Source organism: Hyperolius riggenbachi, chromosome 11 (genome assembly GCF_040937935.1).
Source record: "Hyperolius riggenbachi isolate aHypRig1 chromosome 11, aHypRig1.pri, whole genome shotgun sequence".
NCBI classification, from domain to species: Eukaryota; Metazoa; Chordata; class Amphibia; order Anura; family Hyperoliidae; genus Hyperolius; species Hyperolius riggenbachi.
In genome coordinates, this window is record NC_090656.1 from 122,549,175 (window position 1) to 122,566,692 (window position 17,518).

A 17,518-nucleotide genomic window follows, 5' to 3' on the forward strand; every position below is an offset into this window, starting at 1 on the left:
AGAACAATGAATGTCTGCAGTTGATTTATTTTGTGAACTGTGCTGTTGGTTTGGACGTCGCAGTTGTTGGAGATAGAACTGCATGTGCTTCATATTGTACTGAGTATTGACACCACTAGACCAGTAGATGGCACTGCTGCAAATACTAAGGTTGCCAGTTGTGTGGCTGTCTGAGAAATTGTTTTCTTTATCTTTTCCTGTCTCTCTTCGCAACAGAGATGTCTGCTGTTACAGTTTACTGAAATGCGCAACTTAATCCAGCCAAGTAAACCAAGTTCTGCCTCATCATAAGCTGCTAGTGTCTTCTCAAATACAGAAACCAACAGCAGTCGCAGGTGGAGACTAAATTTGCATAGCTGCTGTGAGCTGATCATGGCCTCAATTCACTAAGCTTTATCAAACACATTATCAAACGTTTGATAATTTACCTCATGGGTTAAATCTAATTTTAAATTCACTAAGATGTTATATATTTATCGAATGTTTTATCGCTAAAATGTTCAATAAATCTAAACACCTTAGTGAATTTAAAATTAGATTTTACCCATGAGGTAAATTATCAAACGTTTGATAATGTGTTTGACAAAGCTTAGTGAATTGAGGCCCTTGTGGGACACACTGGTCCTTACTTTTTCACCTAAGCTTTCTCACAGGAGAGGTTTTCACACCTTATTAATGGAACCCTCTGGACCCTAATGAGGCTTACCCTGTCCTCCAGAGAGGTAAATATTAACCTAGTGCAATCCTGCGCAGGTGCAGTACTGAAGTAGCAGCTTTCCAATCGGATTTAGCAGATAAAAGCCGTGCCCGATCGGGGCCACTCTACTGTGCAGGCGACTGGCACCTATGCTGTAGAGAGGACACGTTCGGGTTTGGCTATTTCCGCCTGAGCCCAATGGGAAAGCTGCTACTGTGCCTGCACAGGATCACAATAGGTAAATATTGCAGGCACTACAGCACCTGCCCACAGCTGACATCCTTGTTGGCTGTATGGGGATCAGGGGAGACAGCGCTGGATCCCTGGGGCTTAGGATAATAGGGGAAGCCTCATTAGGATCCAGAAGCTTCCCCCTCCCACGGTAAGTACCCCCACGGGCTGCAGGGCTGGTTTAAGCAACAATGGGTCCCCAGGGCAAAATAAACCTGGGGGGCCCCCCAACATATACCCCGGAACAAAAATCTGCATTAGGGGACCTTTTTTGCAGCTGGCATAGTCAGGGTGTGAAGTCCCAATCAGTCGGAGCTCCACATTCTGGCTATCCCAGCCTGCATGGGGACAAGGGGTTAAAAAGTTTCAGGAGGGGGGACCCCACATAATTTTTTTTTTTTTTTAAATTCCCACACTCTAAACATAAAAAAAATTGGGAAAATAGGAAAAAATGCCAGGGATCTTCATACAGCCATATTGCGGCTGTATAGCGATCCCTGGCCAAAGCGCTGCGGCTGCGTATAGACCCCCTGGAAACCCCGTCACGAAATTTATTGCGCTTTCGTTTGATGCATGTAAAATTACACTACCGTTAGGTTTGCTACTAAAAGTGACATTTACCGCATTTAAAAGTATACTTTTTTCCTTCGAAATTTTAAAATCGATTTTCTCAAAAACTATAATATCTTTTTGAAAAATTGTTTTTTCCTCTCATTCCTAATGATCTCCCTAACATTTCCTGCAAATTTAGTGTTTCTAGCATTTAAGGTGGATTTGCTATCAACCATTAAAGTCGGCAGGTTTTTAAATGTGTATTTTTTTCCTTTAAAACTTTAAAATCGATTTTCTCAAAAACTATAAGGCCGATTTGAAATGTTTTTTCCTCTTGTAGCCACTGGGGGCCCCTACAAGCTCTGGGGCAGCTGCCTCCTTTGCCTCTATGGTAGCGCCGGGCTGACGGGCTGTTGCTTTTGTAACAGATTTCCTGTAAGCTTTCAACAAGTAAGAAAACACTTACTTGTCTTTATTTTTTAAACACGTTTTAATATTTTTTTTTTCATTCTTAAAGTGAACCTCCGGACTAAAAATCTACTCAGCAGAACTGAAAAGGCTTGGTGTTTCTTTAACAGTTTCACAGCATCAAAACTTTGTTTTTCTTACCAAAGCATCATTTTAGCTGCATTTTTAGGTAAGCTCCACCCATCAAAGAGACCTGCCTGGGCGTTTTTTCCCTAATGCTGTGCAAAGCATGATGGGATTTCCTATGTTGTTATTCACGTTGCCTAGTAACTGGGAGGGGTGATCAGCACACAGGACAGTTGGAACTGTGTCTCATGCTCCCTGCCACCTCCTTTCAACCAAAAAGATAGCTGCCCTTATGAAATCAAACATTTGCTTGTTCTTTTAAAAAAGGGTGGGTAAGAGATTATATTAGCTATCTGTTTTAATTAACGTAACTAATGTAACTTAATAACAGTATGTTTGTTTAGGCTGAAGTGTTAAAGATTTTTTGTAGATAAGATAAAAAATGATCTCCTGGGAGAAAACTCACGAAAAAAGTTAATTGAATAGAGGCCAATGGGTGGTAAATATTTTCCATTTGAATTTTGTATCACTAATACACACCTGAGAATGGCAGGCAGAGAAGACGTCACTATTGATAATGCTGCATTGCTTCTGTGCCCAGGCTTTCCTATACGGATTGGAGGTGCATGTGTCTGTAGCTGGACTGGCGTCTGGACATGATTGATAAATCTTCCAGCTATTGCCAAATTCAGCAACATTTTCAACGACAGACTGACTCCTGGTTGTAAAGTCATTTTTTTCTTTTCCATCATAATTACCACACAATCCACAGACTTTACCCTGAAAATGAAGGGATTGTCAGCACCAAAGTAATCATAATATACCATCAAGAACGTATGAAAGCAAGCTCCTCCCTACTAATACAAATTTAACGTTCTATCATTTTATTCTCCGGTGTTTGATTTATTTGATTGGTCAATTTTTAAGCCTAATACATTTTTATACATTTAACAGACATCTGTGGAATCTTATTGACCATTCTTACATCTAAATTAGATAATTCCACAATAGATTGATTGATTAATTAAATAATTAATTACTAGCCAAAAAATATTGATATGCCACTGCTGGAATTTTAGTTTTACCTCAAAATCTTTGCTGAGCTTGATAAAGATGCTGGTCTTCCTGTCCCACATTAAGATAAGTCCATTGTCAACCTCAATAACAAGGTAAATTCCCATGTACCTCAACTTGTAAGGGGCAACTCCTCGAATATCTTTATGCACTTCTTTAATATGTTCCTCCATCAGAATAATTTCATAGCTCTTTAGAAAGATAAAAGTGTCAGACAAAAATAACACAACATATAATATCGTCACAACTGATTGAGTATATGAATTTTACCCCAAGGAAGACTTTAATAGTCTTAGAACAAGTAGCTCCAGTATTGCCACATGGAATGTTCTCAGTGATTATTGCAAAGGTGCTGTTGTTTCCAGCCTGGCCACAATGATCCTAAAGGACAGCAGGTAAATAAAACATCAGAGAAGCAACCAATAATTTTAGCATATAAACCTAACCTATCAGCTAAAATATTAAATCACATGCCTGATATTATGTGGGTGCTAGGTTCTTAACACATGGTACATGTACCCCATAGGGTACAGGTAGTCCCCGGTTAACGAATGAGATAGGGACTGTAGGTTCGTTCTTAACCTGAATCTGTTCTTAAGTCAGAACACTGTGCCATCTCTGTCCCCTGTACCCCCTCTGTAGAGATGGCTCGAACCTCTGATTTTAGGTTTGCGAACCTCGAACGCGAACTTCCGCAAAAGTTTGGTTCGCGCAAATTTTTGCGAAAAGCAATAGACTTCAAAGGGGAGGCAAACTTTGAAAACTAGAAACGTTTATGCTGGCCACAAAAGTGATGGAAAAGATGTTTCAAGGGGTCTAACACCTGGAGGGGGGCATGGCGGAGTGGGATACACGCCAAAAGTTCCGTGGGAAAATCAGGATTTGACACACAGCAGCGTTTTAAGTGCAGAAATCACATTGCATTCCAAATTGGAGGCCTAAAGTGGTTTAAAACATCTTGCATGTGTATACATTAGGTAGTGTAATTAGTGTACTGCTTCACACTGACAGACAAACTCACTGTGTAACGCACCGCAAGCAGCTGTTTGTGTAGTGACGGCCGTGCTGGACTGGTGCGCACCATGGCCAGAGTGCAGGCGATAGCATTTTCCAAGCCCATATGGTCACCGGGCTGAGGTAGCTCAATGATAGAACAACAGTGACTGTTCAGCTGATCAAATTTGGTCTGTCCACAATGAAGCAGCAACCTTTTTATCTTGGGTGTGCCCCCCCCCCCCCCCCAAGACACTCATATAGCCAGCGGTCATTGCTTCATTGTGATACGCAAGGTACACCGCGGCAAGGTAACGATCACGAAGGGGAATTGACACATGTACATGCCTTTTGTTTTGTTGTTGCAGCTGCAGTGCAGCCAGAAAAATTAGGCAGGCATGTACACGCATTTACACGAAGGCAGTCAAGCGGCCTGCAGGCAGAGATGCTGTGTGGGGAGCGACTTAGTCTTGGGGCAGACAGTCACACGGCGTGCAGGCAGAGATGCTGTGTGTGGGGACTGACTTAGTCTTCGAGTGGGCAGTAGCCCTCCGGGATCCATGCCTCATTTATTTTGACAAAGGTGAGGTACTGAACATTTTTGTGACCTAGGTGACTTCTCTTCTCAGTGACAATGCCTTCAGCTGCGCTGAAGGTGCTTTCTGACAGGACACTTGAGGCAGGGCAAGACAGAAGTTGGATGGCAAATTGTGACAGCTCTGGCCACAGGTCAAGCCTGCGCACCCAGTAGTCCAGGGGTTCATCGCTGCTCATAGTGTCTACATCCAGACTTAAGGCTATGTAGTCGTCTACCTGCCGGTTGAGGCGTTAGTGGAGGGTGGATCCGGAAGGGCTAACGCGAGGAGTTGGACTAAAGAATGTCTGCATGTCCGACATCACCATGAGATCGCTGGAGCGTCCTGTCCTTGCCTGTGTGGACATGGGAGAAGGATTACTGGCAGTGGTACCTTTATTCTGTTGTGCTTTGACATCACCCTTAAACGCACTGTAAAGCATAGTTGCCAGCTTGTTCTGCAAGTGCTGCATCCTTTCTGCCTTCAGGTGAGTTGGTAAAATCTCCGCCATTTTGTGCTTATACCGAGGGTCTAGTAGGGTGGCCACCCAGTACAGGTCATTCCCCTTGAGTTTTTTTTTTATACGGGGGTCCCTCAACAGGCTGTACAGCATGAAAGATGCCATCTACACAAATTTGGATGCAGACGTACTATCCATCTCCTCTTGCTCTTCCTCAGTGAGGTCAGGTATGTTCTCCTCCTCCCCCCAGCCACAAATAATACCACGGGAACGTTAAGCAGCACAAGCCCCCTGTGATGCCTGCTGTGGTTGTTCTTACGCCTCCTCCTAAAAAAAAACACTGTCCTTATCATCTGACTCCTCTTCCAAACATGACTCTTCCTCCTCCTCCTCCCAGTTTATGCTGCCGCAGGTGTTGAGGAAATATCTGGTTCTGCTGAGAATTGATCCCACAACTCTTCCTCCTGTTCCTGTAACTGTTCCTGTTCACGCTCCTCCACAGCTTGATCCACCACTCTACGCACGGCACGCTCCAGGAAGAAAGCATATGGGATCAAGTCGCTGATGGCGCCTTTACTGCGACTCACCATGTTTGTCACCTCCTCAAACGGCCACATGAGCCTGCAGGCATTTTGCATGAGTGTCCAGTACTTTGGCCAGAACATCCCCATCTCCCTAGAGCATGTCCTTTCACTGTAGCTGTAGAGATAATGGTTGACAGCTTTTTCCTGTTGTAGCAGGTGGTTCAACATCAGGAGCGTTGAATTCCAGTAAGTTGGGCTATCGCAAATCAAGCGCCTCACTGGCAAGTTATTTCCCCGCTGAATATCAACCAAGCGTGCCATGGCCGTGTAAGACCGCCTGAAATGCCCACACACCTCCCTAGACTGCTTCGGGATGTACTGTAAGCCTTGGTACTTACACACAAATCTCTGAATTATTAGATTCAGCACATGTGCCATGCAGGGTACATGTGTCAACTTTCTCAAATTCAAAGCTGAAATGAGATTGCTGCCATTGTCACACACCACGTTGCTGATCTCCAGTTGGTGCGGGGTCAGCCACTGATCCACCTGTTTGCTAACAGCAGCCAGGAGAGCTGCTCCAGTGGGACTCTCGACTTTGAGGCAAGACATGTCTAAGATGGAGTGACACCATCATACCTGGCATGCAGCATAGGCCCTGGGGAGCTGGGGCTGTGTAGCTGGAGAGGAGATCACAGGACCAGTAGAGTTGTACTGCCACTCAGCCAAGGAGGAGGAGGAGGATGTCACGGAACAGCCGTGAGAAATGCAGGCGAATTGGAAGGATCCGCACAGTCCAATTTCTGATCGCTCTCTGGCTAAATTTGTGCAGCCATTGCAGTAATCAGAAACCGGCATCCCTGGTTTTTCTTTTTTTAAATAAAGACAGTCCTTTCCCTCCTTCCACCAAAAGGCACAAGCCTGCTGCAGAGTGTCCCTGGCTTCAAGCTGTGCTGATGGCCCATCCATCAGGTATCGTTGATAAGCACGATGGCAGAAGCAATTTAGTTGCGGAAAAGTCAGACATTCTGGCTCCCTCTCAGCAGGGGAGCTGACACGTAGCTTGCTGCCACAAGCTTGAAAGAACAGTCACCTAGGAATGACCTGCTGCAAATCCCAGAGGTATATCATATTCCATAAACTGCTATATATGTAATATTTTCTGTGTTGCCAGGCTGGCAGACCCTCCAAACTAACAGAGCATGATGGGCCCTGGCTGGCGCTGGTTCTGAGGAAATTTCAGAACATTCTGAGGTAAACACTGTCAGTTAGGCAGTTCCAAAGTGCCCTGATGATACCACAGGGGTCCCACCCCTCATGTTTGGTATCAGGCTGCTGGGTAAATCGAGACAGACCTGAAAATGTTAGTAAATCTGCCCTGACCTGTATGGTTCTGTGAGATAGAGCCCATATAGGGTTAGATATGATTTCTGGTCCCCAGGACAAGGGGAAGACTCATCTCATATTCTAAGGGGGTGTGCGGCTCCCGCCCACACTCCCTCCTACTGGATCAGGGGCATAAGAATGGCAGAGCAGGCAAACTCAGTGTCCTCCACCCTGAAACATCATCCTGATTTCATCTGTGCCAGCTTGAGGATATGCTGGCATCCACCTGGTCTGAACTCTGAACTTTGATTGAAACCAAGAACTTTACAAGTTTTCCCACAAAAGGACATCTTTCCAGGAACTAAGTATTTTTTTCTCCTCTTTATTTTCATACTGTGTTATCTCATGTCTCAATAATTGTAGATTTTAATAATTTTCTGTATATATTAATTATTTATATTGCTTTCAATAAACCGACGCTATCGTCATTTGTTGTTCCAGCTACCCTATTATTCAGCATACACAGAAACTGAACTCAGGTCTCTGAAGAGACGCTACTATTGTATTGTTGTTATCTAGACAGGATACAGCGTGTTTTAGCCGTTTTATTTGCAGGTCGAGAAATAGCCAGTTAGTGAGTTCCTCTGTCTCAGAAAACAGAGGTGGTGGCATTTATACCCTGAAATAGTGTGTAAGTTGTATTTCCGTAACCCGACAGGCTCCCTTCTGGTCGGGCTGCTGCCCAAATTTCTGTCGGTTTCTGCTCAAAGATTGCGACCAAAGCTTGCATGGTCTGTGTGCTGAAACCAATTGGAAGGCAATTTGCGGTCTGACCACTAGGGCTCCTGTGACAGAGGACGACGACAGCAAAGAGGATGCATCAGGAGAAGGTGGAGAGGAGGTGGCAGGAGGCCTGCCTGCAAGCCGTGGAGGTGTTACAACTAGGTCCGCTGCACAGCCATGTACTCCCTGCCTGCCAGCGGTCACCAGGTTGACCCAATGGGCTGTGTAAGTAATTTACCTGCCCTGACCGTGCTTGGCAGACCAGGCATCCGTGGTCAGATGGACCCTTGACCCAACACTGTGTGCCAGAGATGACACCACTTGCCTTTCAACTTCACGGTACAGTTTGGGTATCGCCTTTTTAGAGAAATAATTGCAGCCTGGTATCTTCCACTGCGGTGTCACAATGGCCACAAATTTTCAGAAGGCCTCAGAGTCCACCAGCTGGTATGGTAACAGCTGGTGAGCTAACAGTTCCGCCAAGAGGAGAAGGTGGGTGGCTTTGCTTTTGTATGCTGCTTTTCCTCAGGTGGTCTTCCCATTGCAGTTTGTTCTTTTTCTCCATGTGCCTTCGTAAGGCAGTTGTCCCTATGCTGGTGTTGGCCTTTTCACAGCTCAATTTTTAGTGGCAGAGAGAACAGATGGCATTGCTCTCATCTGAGGCAGACACACACAAAAAATTCCACACCACAGAGCCCTGGGGTGATGGCACTATGGTGGCATCAGCAGCTGACGTTGAAGGGCATGTTGGCTGGCTGTACATAGGTGGCGATACATAGTGCCGGACACTGCCACCTGCTGTTTCTGACAATGAGCTCCCCCTGCTTCTTCCAGGAACTCGTCTCCTCCTACTCCTCTCTGACCCCCCCCCCTCTAAACTGTCCCCCTGTTCATCTCCTTTATTGGGAACCCACGTGACATCCATATCATCATAATCATCATCATCATCATAATAATCCTCCCCAGCTTCGCTTGTATCAAACACCTCCAAAACTGCACCAACAGCAGGTACTTCAACATTCTCCTCCTCACACCTTACGTCCATAGTGTCGCCTAACTCAGACATATGAGGTGGTGTAACTTGCTAAGCGCCTCCATCTTGTAACAATAATGGCTGTGAATCAGTGAATTCCCCACCAAATATCTCCTGCGAAGTGTCAAATGTAGCGGATGTGGTGCTTGGAGTAGCGCTGGTGGCTGCGGAAGATGAGGTGTTCTGTGTTAAATAGTCAACCACGTCCTGACAATCTTGGGAGTTGATGGGACGTGCCTTCTTCTGAGCACTGTACTTTGGTTCAAGGCCGCACAAAATCACATCAGCATGACCTCGAACAGACCTGCCAGGTGGCCTGCCTCTGGCTCTGCCTCTGGCTCTGCCTCTGCCTGTTGTTTTGTCCATATTAGAGGGGGGGTGGGTGAAGTGAAAGGTATGCATTGACTTGACTAATACAATGTGCAGTCACACGGGTGCAGTGAAAGGTATGCAGTGACTGCTATTACAATACAATGTGCAGCTGTCACACAGGTGCAGTTAACAGGTATGCATGGACTGGTATATAAAACAGCGTGTGGTCACACAGGTGCAGTGAACGGGTATGCACGGACTGGTATTACAAATGTGCAGCTGTCACACACACACAGGTACCCTGAACAGGTATGCAGTGACTAGTATTACAAATGTGCAGCTGTCACACACACAGGTAGTGTGAACAGGTATGCAGTGACTGGTATATAATATAACACTGCATGCGGTCACGTAGGTGCACTGAACAGGTATGCAGTGACTGGTATCAATACAATGTGCAGCTGTCACACAGGTGCAATGACTGTTATATAACACAGGTGCAATGACTGGTATATAACACTTCGTGCTTCTGTCATGCAGGTGCAGTAAACATGAACAGGTATGCAGTGATTGGTATTACAAATGTGCAGCTGTTGCACACACAGGTGCCATGAACAGGTGCAGTGACTGGTATATAATATAACACTGCGTGCAGTCACGTAGGTGCACTGAACAGGTATGCAGTGACTGGTATCAAAATGTGCAGCTGTCACACACATAGGTACCGTGAACAGGTGCAGTGACTGGTATATAACACTGCGTGCTTCTATCACGCAGGTGCAGTAAATATGAACAGGTATGCATTGATTGGTATTAAAATGTGCGGCTGTCACGCACACACAGGTACCGTGAACAGGTGCAGTGACTGGTATATAACACTGAGTGCTTCATGTTTACTGCACCTGTGTGACAGAATAGGTATGCAGTGATTGGTATTACAAATGTGCAGCTGTCACACACACAGGTACCGTGAACAGGTGCAGTGACTGGTATATAACACTGCATGCTTCTGTCACGCAGGTGCAGTAAATATGAAGCTGTCTGTCACACATGTGCAGTGAAAAGGTAGGCACTGAATGTGCTGGGCCTGGCAGTGGCACAGTAGGAATTAGCAAGGGCCAGCTGTGACTGACTGACAGGGCTGTATATGTAAGTGTCAGTGGGACACACACAAAAAAAAATAGATTACAAGAACAACATTAGCTCTCAAAAGAGCTGTAGAGGGGTGCTATTTAGCAATAAGTATCAGCAAGAGCAAGCTAACAAGCCTAACAAGAGCCTAACTAAGCTGGCCCTATGTCTCTGCAGCAACTCTCCCTTCTCTAATTACTGCAGCCACACGAGTGAGGGAAATGGCCGACGCTGCCTGTCTTTAAAGGGGGGGGGGCTCCAGGAGGGGGTGTAGCCTTATTGGCTACCATGTGTCTGCTGACTGTGATGTAGAGGGTCAAAGTTGAGCCTAATGATGTAGTATAGGGGGCTGGTCGAACTCGCATATAGTTCGCGGTTCACCACGAACGCGAACCACCAAAATTTGTGCGAATCGCTTTTGCGGTTATTCGTAAGTCAGGCGTTCGTAAGTTGGGGACTACCTGGTAATTCAGTAGGGCCCAGGGGGTACCTCAACTTGTTGTAGTCAATAAATTACTGTTAATTTTAGAATTAAAAGGACAGAAAACATATAAACAAACTCATGTAAGTATCCGTAGTTAAATAGAAGCAATCAATGTCTGATAAGGATTTATGCACAATTATGGTGTACACCCAAAATATATATATGTGTCAAGGTGTACTTGAGATGATGTTGCCTAGTAGAGTAGAGTAGAGATAGTTGCCAGTAGAATATCAGTAAAATTGATATTCTATGACTAATTCCGATAGTAAACCCCCCGTTCTTCAGTGGTGCCTAACCTTAACCCTCCCCTGGTGGGGCCTAACCTTAACCCCTTAGGATTCCCCCAACGCTAAAGACTCCTTGCCTCCAAACACAGCCTGCTTTCATAGGCAGCAATGTTACAAGCCACAATTGGTGGCTATTAATGTCCATTTGAGGTTAAAATATTGGGGGCCGGGGCTACCCATTATGCAAATTGCAGTCATAAATAGCGGGCACTTTGTTTTCAGCACCCTTTTTACCTATTTTTGGATACGCTCTGACCTAGACATCTAGCCATTACAATGTGGCCTTTGTCAAAGTCATTCAGAACTTTGTACTTGCTCCTTTTTCTTGCTTCTAGCATGACTGCCCACATCAAGGCCAGATTTCTACTTTTACCACCTATAGGCCAACATTCTAGTGGATCTCCATCCATGTATGCACCCCCCTCCTATTCCTTGTTCAGCCCTCTTTTCCATGTCTAACATTCAAGTATAGTAGCCCCTGTTAGTTATATACAGATCCCTTGGGCAGCAGGCAGCAGCTCCCTATTTCTATATGTTTCTCCTTATTTGCAATCTCCACTTCCTATTTGCAACCTCTTCCTTCATAAGCGGCAATCCCTCTTCAATGCCCAGCCGCCCCTTGTCCAGTTGCCACCCAAGACCTGGGCCTTTGTGGCCTTTGCAGAATACCAGCCCTGGTTCACATGCTACTTAATGTATCCCCGCTTCATGACAGGTGCATTTGTAGTATGATAATCAATGTTTTTCATTTCACCTAGCAGTACTAGTTTTATGTTGTGGTTGGTTGATGTAAGCAAGCATCAGATATCTTAGGTAGAACAGGAGTAGAATTGTGAATTAAAAAATGTGTTCTCAAGTGTTCAGAGTGCTGCATTTTCAGTACATTGTGCTCAACATTGAGGCACCCTTGAATGAATTTAAAACATGTGGTCAACAGTCAATAATCCTACATACTTTGAAAGACATGGTCATCATTTTTATGTATTAAGTTGCCTAATAAATTGCCCTTTAAAGTTTATCTGACGTGACAAGTAGTATGATGAGATGAACATATACCAACACTGTTAGAGGAGCTGTACTCCCTTTTACTTTTTCATCACTGCAAGAGTTACAATCTCTGAGCAGTCACATAAAGTATGATTGCCACACAACTCTACTGGATAATGAATTAGAGGCCAAACAAATCTTATGTGTGACTTTGCGAACATTCCTCGTAGAACTGAATAGATAAGATGTTTAGTTAGTCATTTTTACCATTTATGTGATTAAAATAAAAATGAACAGCCAGCATCAGCAGATTTTCAATCAACCCCCCCCCTTATTTTTCATTTACTTTGTACTCCTTGTTCACTTTAAAGTGAACCTGAGGTGAAAATAAACAGATGAGAAACAATTGTATGTATAACTAAAAATTGATTTTTTGATTTTTTTTTTAGATATCCCATGGATTTATTTTGTATTTAAACATTTACAAAGTAGATTGAATATTTTGCTGTCTCTGCTCAGTGACAGCCTATTAAGTGTCCCTGAGTTGAAATCTGCCATGAAAATGTTAATAGCTGTAATCTGCTTATCAGTGAGGTTCACTATATTCCCGACAAGGCAGAAGCTGTCACTTCCATGCCCAAAAATTAACTTTCAGGCAGCAACATAAAAGTACAACAACAACAGCCTGGTTATTAGTATGTTTTGCCCTGTACATATACATGTTTATCTCATCATGTCACATGCTGCCTCGGGTGCACTTTTAATGATAAGCATGAATGATATTAATATCTTGGAGATCATTGTACCTGAGCAAGTGTATATTCACAGCTTCCACTAAAACTGTAGCGTTTGCCATCAAAGGTAATATAATGTCCATCGCCATACACTGCACAGGTTTCCAGGCATGGATTTTCAGTGCAATCCCAGGTTGTGTTCCTGCAGGTACTGTGACATAAATAGCAATGTAATTAATACATTATCTTTGACCATTTTTAATATTACTTTTGTTATTTTTTATGTTTTCTTTATTTTACTTTCTAGCAATTAAAACTCATACCATTTGTTGCATTTCACTTGAATCTGTTCCCCTGCTTTGTAAGAAGCATCATTATAAGTACATGGACAGTCTGATTGATTAATGCAACCCCCATTTCCATCTAAGACCAGGCCATCAGGACACATGCATCCAGAGATACATCCACCACTGTACTGTAAGATAGAAGATCAAAAAAAGATAAAATGCATTTCAAACGTTATCAAGAAGGTCTGAGAGTAACTTTGCACTACATTTTACAGAGCAGGTCTTTAAAACTCACACAAGCCGTATGCAAGGTCTGACAGCTTTTCTGACACTTTGAACCTGCAGTTCTTTCAGCGGCATGAGAACAGTCAAAGTAAACCATGGGAGCAATGCAAGCTGAGGAGACAAAGTGATTACAGTATATGGTACTAAAGACCAAAAAATAAATGTAAAAAAGCAAAATGATATCACTTCAACATTGAAGGAGAAGAAGAAAGGGAGCTTGTCAGACCTGCATGGAACATTTTCAGCTGTAAATAAACAGCACAGGAAAGGTAGGTGTGTGTGTGAGGGGGAGGGGAGGGGGGGGAGATTGGAGGCACAGGTGGAAGCCAGGGCAAGTTTGGACAAAGGGGGACACTGGTGGCACAGGAGAGCACATTGTTCTGACTTACATACAAATTCAACTCAAAGGACAACTAAAGGTTTATATGCAGTACTGTCTGAATCACACCAGACACAATCATGCAGCTAATCTTGTCAGATTTGCCAAAAATTTCAGAAACGCCTGATCTGCTGCATGCTTGTTCAGGGTCTAATGCTGGGCTCGATTTTGAGACATTTAGATGACTCGATTGATCATTTCCGACATGTCCGATCTCCCGCCCGATCGATTCCGCGCTCGATTGTGCATAGGAAACAATGGGAAAAGATAAGAAAAATGAATGGAAGATAAGAGAATCGCCTGCATAATCGAGCGCGGAAAACGATTGGGCGCAAAATCGAGCAGCAAAATCGACCCGTATATTCCCAGCATTACGCTAACACTATTAGTGGCAGAGGATCAGCAGGATAGCCAGGTAGCTGGTATTGCTTAAAGAGAACCCGAGGTGAGTTCTAACAATGCTATCACACATAGAGGCTGGGTCTGCATATACTGCCCAGCCTCTGTTGCTATCCCAATCCCCCCTAAGTTCCCCCTTCGCTCTGCTATGCCCCATAAATCATCAGCCGAGCTGTCAACACGCACCGTGTCACAGCACCGGCTGTTTACCTCTGTAAGTGTCAGTCTCGCTGCACCCCCACCTCCTCCATAGCTCTGGTCCCTGCCTGCATCCCTTCCCTCCCCGCTGCTTGGAGGGAAGGGACGCAGGCGGGGACCGAAGGTATGGGGGAGGCGGGGGAGCAGCTGAGACTGACACTTACAGAGGCAAACAGCTGGCTGCGACATGCTGTGTGTTGACAGCTCGGCTGATGATTTATGGGGCACAGCAGAGCGAAGGGGGAACTTAGTGGGGAATTGGATAGCAACAGAGGCTGGGCAGTATATGCAGACCAAGCCTCTGTGTGCTGTTAGCATTCTTAGAACGCACCTCGCGCTCTCTTTAACCACATAAGGACCGCAGCATTTTGCACAGATCTGTGCTGCGTGGGCTCTTCAGCCCCCAGCACAGATCAGATTTCACGCAGGGCGACCAGACTTCCCCCCCTTTTTTCCCCACTAGGGGGATGTCCTGCTGGGGGGTCTGATCGCCGCCACGCTGTGTGGCCAAGCGTGGGGGGCTCCTTAAACCCCCCCCCCCCTCTATAGCACTACTCTGCCCTCCCTCTCCTTCCCATCCTCCCCTCCTTGCTGTGGGCGGCACAGGACGGCGATCCGTCCTGCGCCACCTCTGATAGGCTTCAGCCTATCAGATGCCAGCCAATCAGAGGCCGGGGATCGCCGATCTCCTTTACAGCGCTGCTGCGCTGTACGCGGTGTACGATGTAAACCCAGGGGATTTCTTCCCTGCGTGTTTACATTTAGCCTGCGAGCCGCGATCGGAGGCTCGCAGGCTGTTCACGGAGACACCCTCCGTGAACTGACATGGAACCCATGGAAACACCACTGTGACCTGCGTCTGCCTATCGGCAGACGTTGGTCGTTAAGTGGTTAAAGGGAAATAAATATTGCAGCCTCATATATACCTCCCACTTCAGTTGTCCTTTAAGAACAAACCTATAATTCCTATTTCCTTTGCTAACCCGGGACTACCTGTAGTGTTGCAAAAGAAAAGTGTAGAGAAGGAATAGGTTTACAGAATAAAGTATGGAAGGTTAGAGGTTGTCCAGCTCTTTCAGCATAGGGACCAGAGTGACGGATTGTATGAAGATCAGCGCAGAATGCGGTGTCAAATAGGCAGGTCTAGTGGCTGGATAGTGTACTGGTTAAGGGCTCTGTCTCTGACTTTGACACAGGTGACCAGGGTTTGAATCTTGGCTGCTCAGTAAGCCATCACCTATTCAGTAGGAGACCTTGGGCAAGATTCACTAACACTGCTACTGCCTATAGAGCGTGTACTTGTGATTGCAGCTCTGGAACTTTGAGTCCACCAGGAAAAAAGCTGGATATGAATGTTCTGTGTCTTGTCTAGGGAGAGAAGATAATAGTAGAGGGAAGACTTCTACTTTGACATGGTTCTAAGAGTTGACAACAGAAATACATACCTTGACATTAGTATGATTCAAAATATATAAATCTTACCAGGTTTAGTAGTTCCAATGCAATCCAGTTTTCCCTGGGTACAAGTGCTGGAATCAGAAAAGTAAAAAAAATAATTAACATTAATATAACAAATGTTTTACGGAGGAAATTTGCCTCCAAGCCACCCTCCTTTTGCTAATCACCTTTCTCTGGCTTAGTGATATTTCATATGCAAATTATCATATGCATGCCTGTTATGTCCATTGTATTATTTTGGATTAGGTTGTCCCCTTGTGTTGTGGTATGATCCATCTCATTTGGGCCAGCACTACACATGTCAGATTCCCCACATTGCTATGTTGATCACAAATAATGTCTGTATGTGTATTGATCACCTCTTATTTGAGATATGGAGACATGATGACCACACCTGATTTTTAAGTGGTTTCATTGTTTGTAGCCATCAAATAAAGTTGTATTTTGAAATTACCTTGTGGCATATACATTTTTTGAATCCTTGATTTTGCTTGAGATGTTTTCTTGTTCTTTTTTTTAGTACATATTAGTGGGAGTGGCTAACAGAAATTTACGACATTTCCATGAAAATTGTGTGTAGTTGATAGGTTGAAGTGCAGGGCTTAGGGCTTGAGCCCACTCACGCAGTTGTGTCCACTTTTCATTTACACATCAATGTTACAGATGCTGCAAAGCAGACACAAGCGGACACAATTGCGTCAGTGGGCTCAGGCCCTTAGCAAAGTAATACTGCAAAAAGTGATGAAAATAACTAGCTATTTTCAATTACCACATTTCCCACCGTTTAGAGGACAAAAACTAGGGGAAAAAAATAAATATATATATATATATATATATATATATATATATATATACACACTAAACCTGGTGCTTTCATATTCCTGGAGTGTCTTGTAGATGCTCTCCCCCAATTGGTGTCTTCCTATGTCCCCCATGTGTCCCCTTCTGTCTCCCATACGTCCCCTTCTGTTCCCAGTGTGTCCCCTACTGTACCCAGTTTGTCCTCTGCTGTCCCCAGTGTATCCCCATTTTGCCCCGAGTGTTCCCCTGTGTGTGTCTGCTCCCCCTATGTGTTCTGCTTCCCTTGCCTTGTATATCCGCTCCCCTCTGGTGCAATTAGCAGTGTAGTGCATGTCTTACCTCATCCAGCAGCTACTGCTGGCATTGCAGACATCTTTGCTTACGCGCGACTCCTCCTAATGATGGCTTCTGCTGATGATGCGATCAGCAGAAGCCATTGCTAGATTAAAGTGCAAAAGTGAAGACAGGTCTGCACTCCCCGCAGGAGCCACTGGATTAGTTAAGACATGCCGCTACAATACGAAATACACCAGGGGAGAGCGGATACACAAGGCGGGGGAGCGGCCTGCACAGGGGCAGCAGCACAGGCGTCCGAGCCATTAGGCAGCTATAAATTTTCGCCTAAGGCGACAGGAAGATGCAAGGGCGCTTCTGCACTGAGTAGTGAGAGAAGAAATGCCTCTCAGCTGACTCAGGTGTCAGTTTACACAGCAGCAGCGGGGCTGACTGGACTTCAGCTCAATGATTCAAAGAACCACAGTAATGAATGAGTCAGTGAGAGAAGGCACTCATCCTAGTCAGGGATCCGAGGAGTACAGCATCATCAGCTCCTGAGTCCGACTCCTGAGAATTCAGTCCCTCTCTCTCTGCTACTGCTAACTGCGTGGATGTAGAGACTGTGTAGCAGCCAGGCATTGACTTCCCCCCAGGCCGCCTTTCATTCAATGATTTAGGGTTGGTCCTGTGTCTGCTGTATTCAGGTTTGTTGATGTAA

The 17,518-nt window shown here is 45.0% G+C and overlaps 1 protein-coding gene across 1 annotated transcript in view; it reads right to left on the reverse strand.

Moving 5' to 3' along the window:
• Positions 1-17,518, reverse strand: part of LOC137537872 (mucin-2-like) — a 199,267-nt gene that overhangs the window by 77,753 nt on the left and 103,996 nt on the right. The window contains exons 21-27 of the mRNA XM_068259819.1: positions 15,748-15,794; positions 13,300-13,400; positions 13,041-13,192; positions 12,790-12,928; positions 3,359-3,469; positions 3,100-3,279; positions 2,555-2,794 (exon numbers count right to left, since the gene is read on the reverse strand). Coding sequence (XP_068115920.1) covers positions 2,555-2,794; positions 3,100-3,279; positions 3,359-3,469; positions 12,790-12,928; positions 13,041-13,192; positions 13,300-13,400; positions 15,748-15,794 — 970 coding nt within the window. The remainder of the gene's footprint in view (positions 1-2,554; positions 2,795-3,099; positions 3,280-3,358; positions 3,470-12,789; positions 12,929-13,040; positions 13,193-13,299; positions 13,401-15,747; positions 15,795-17,518) is intronic.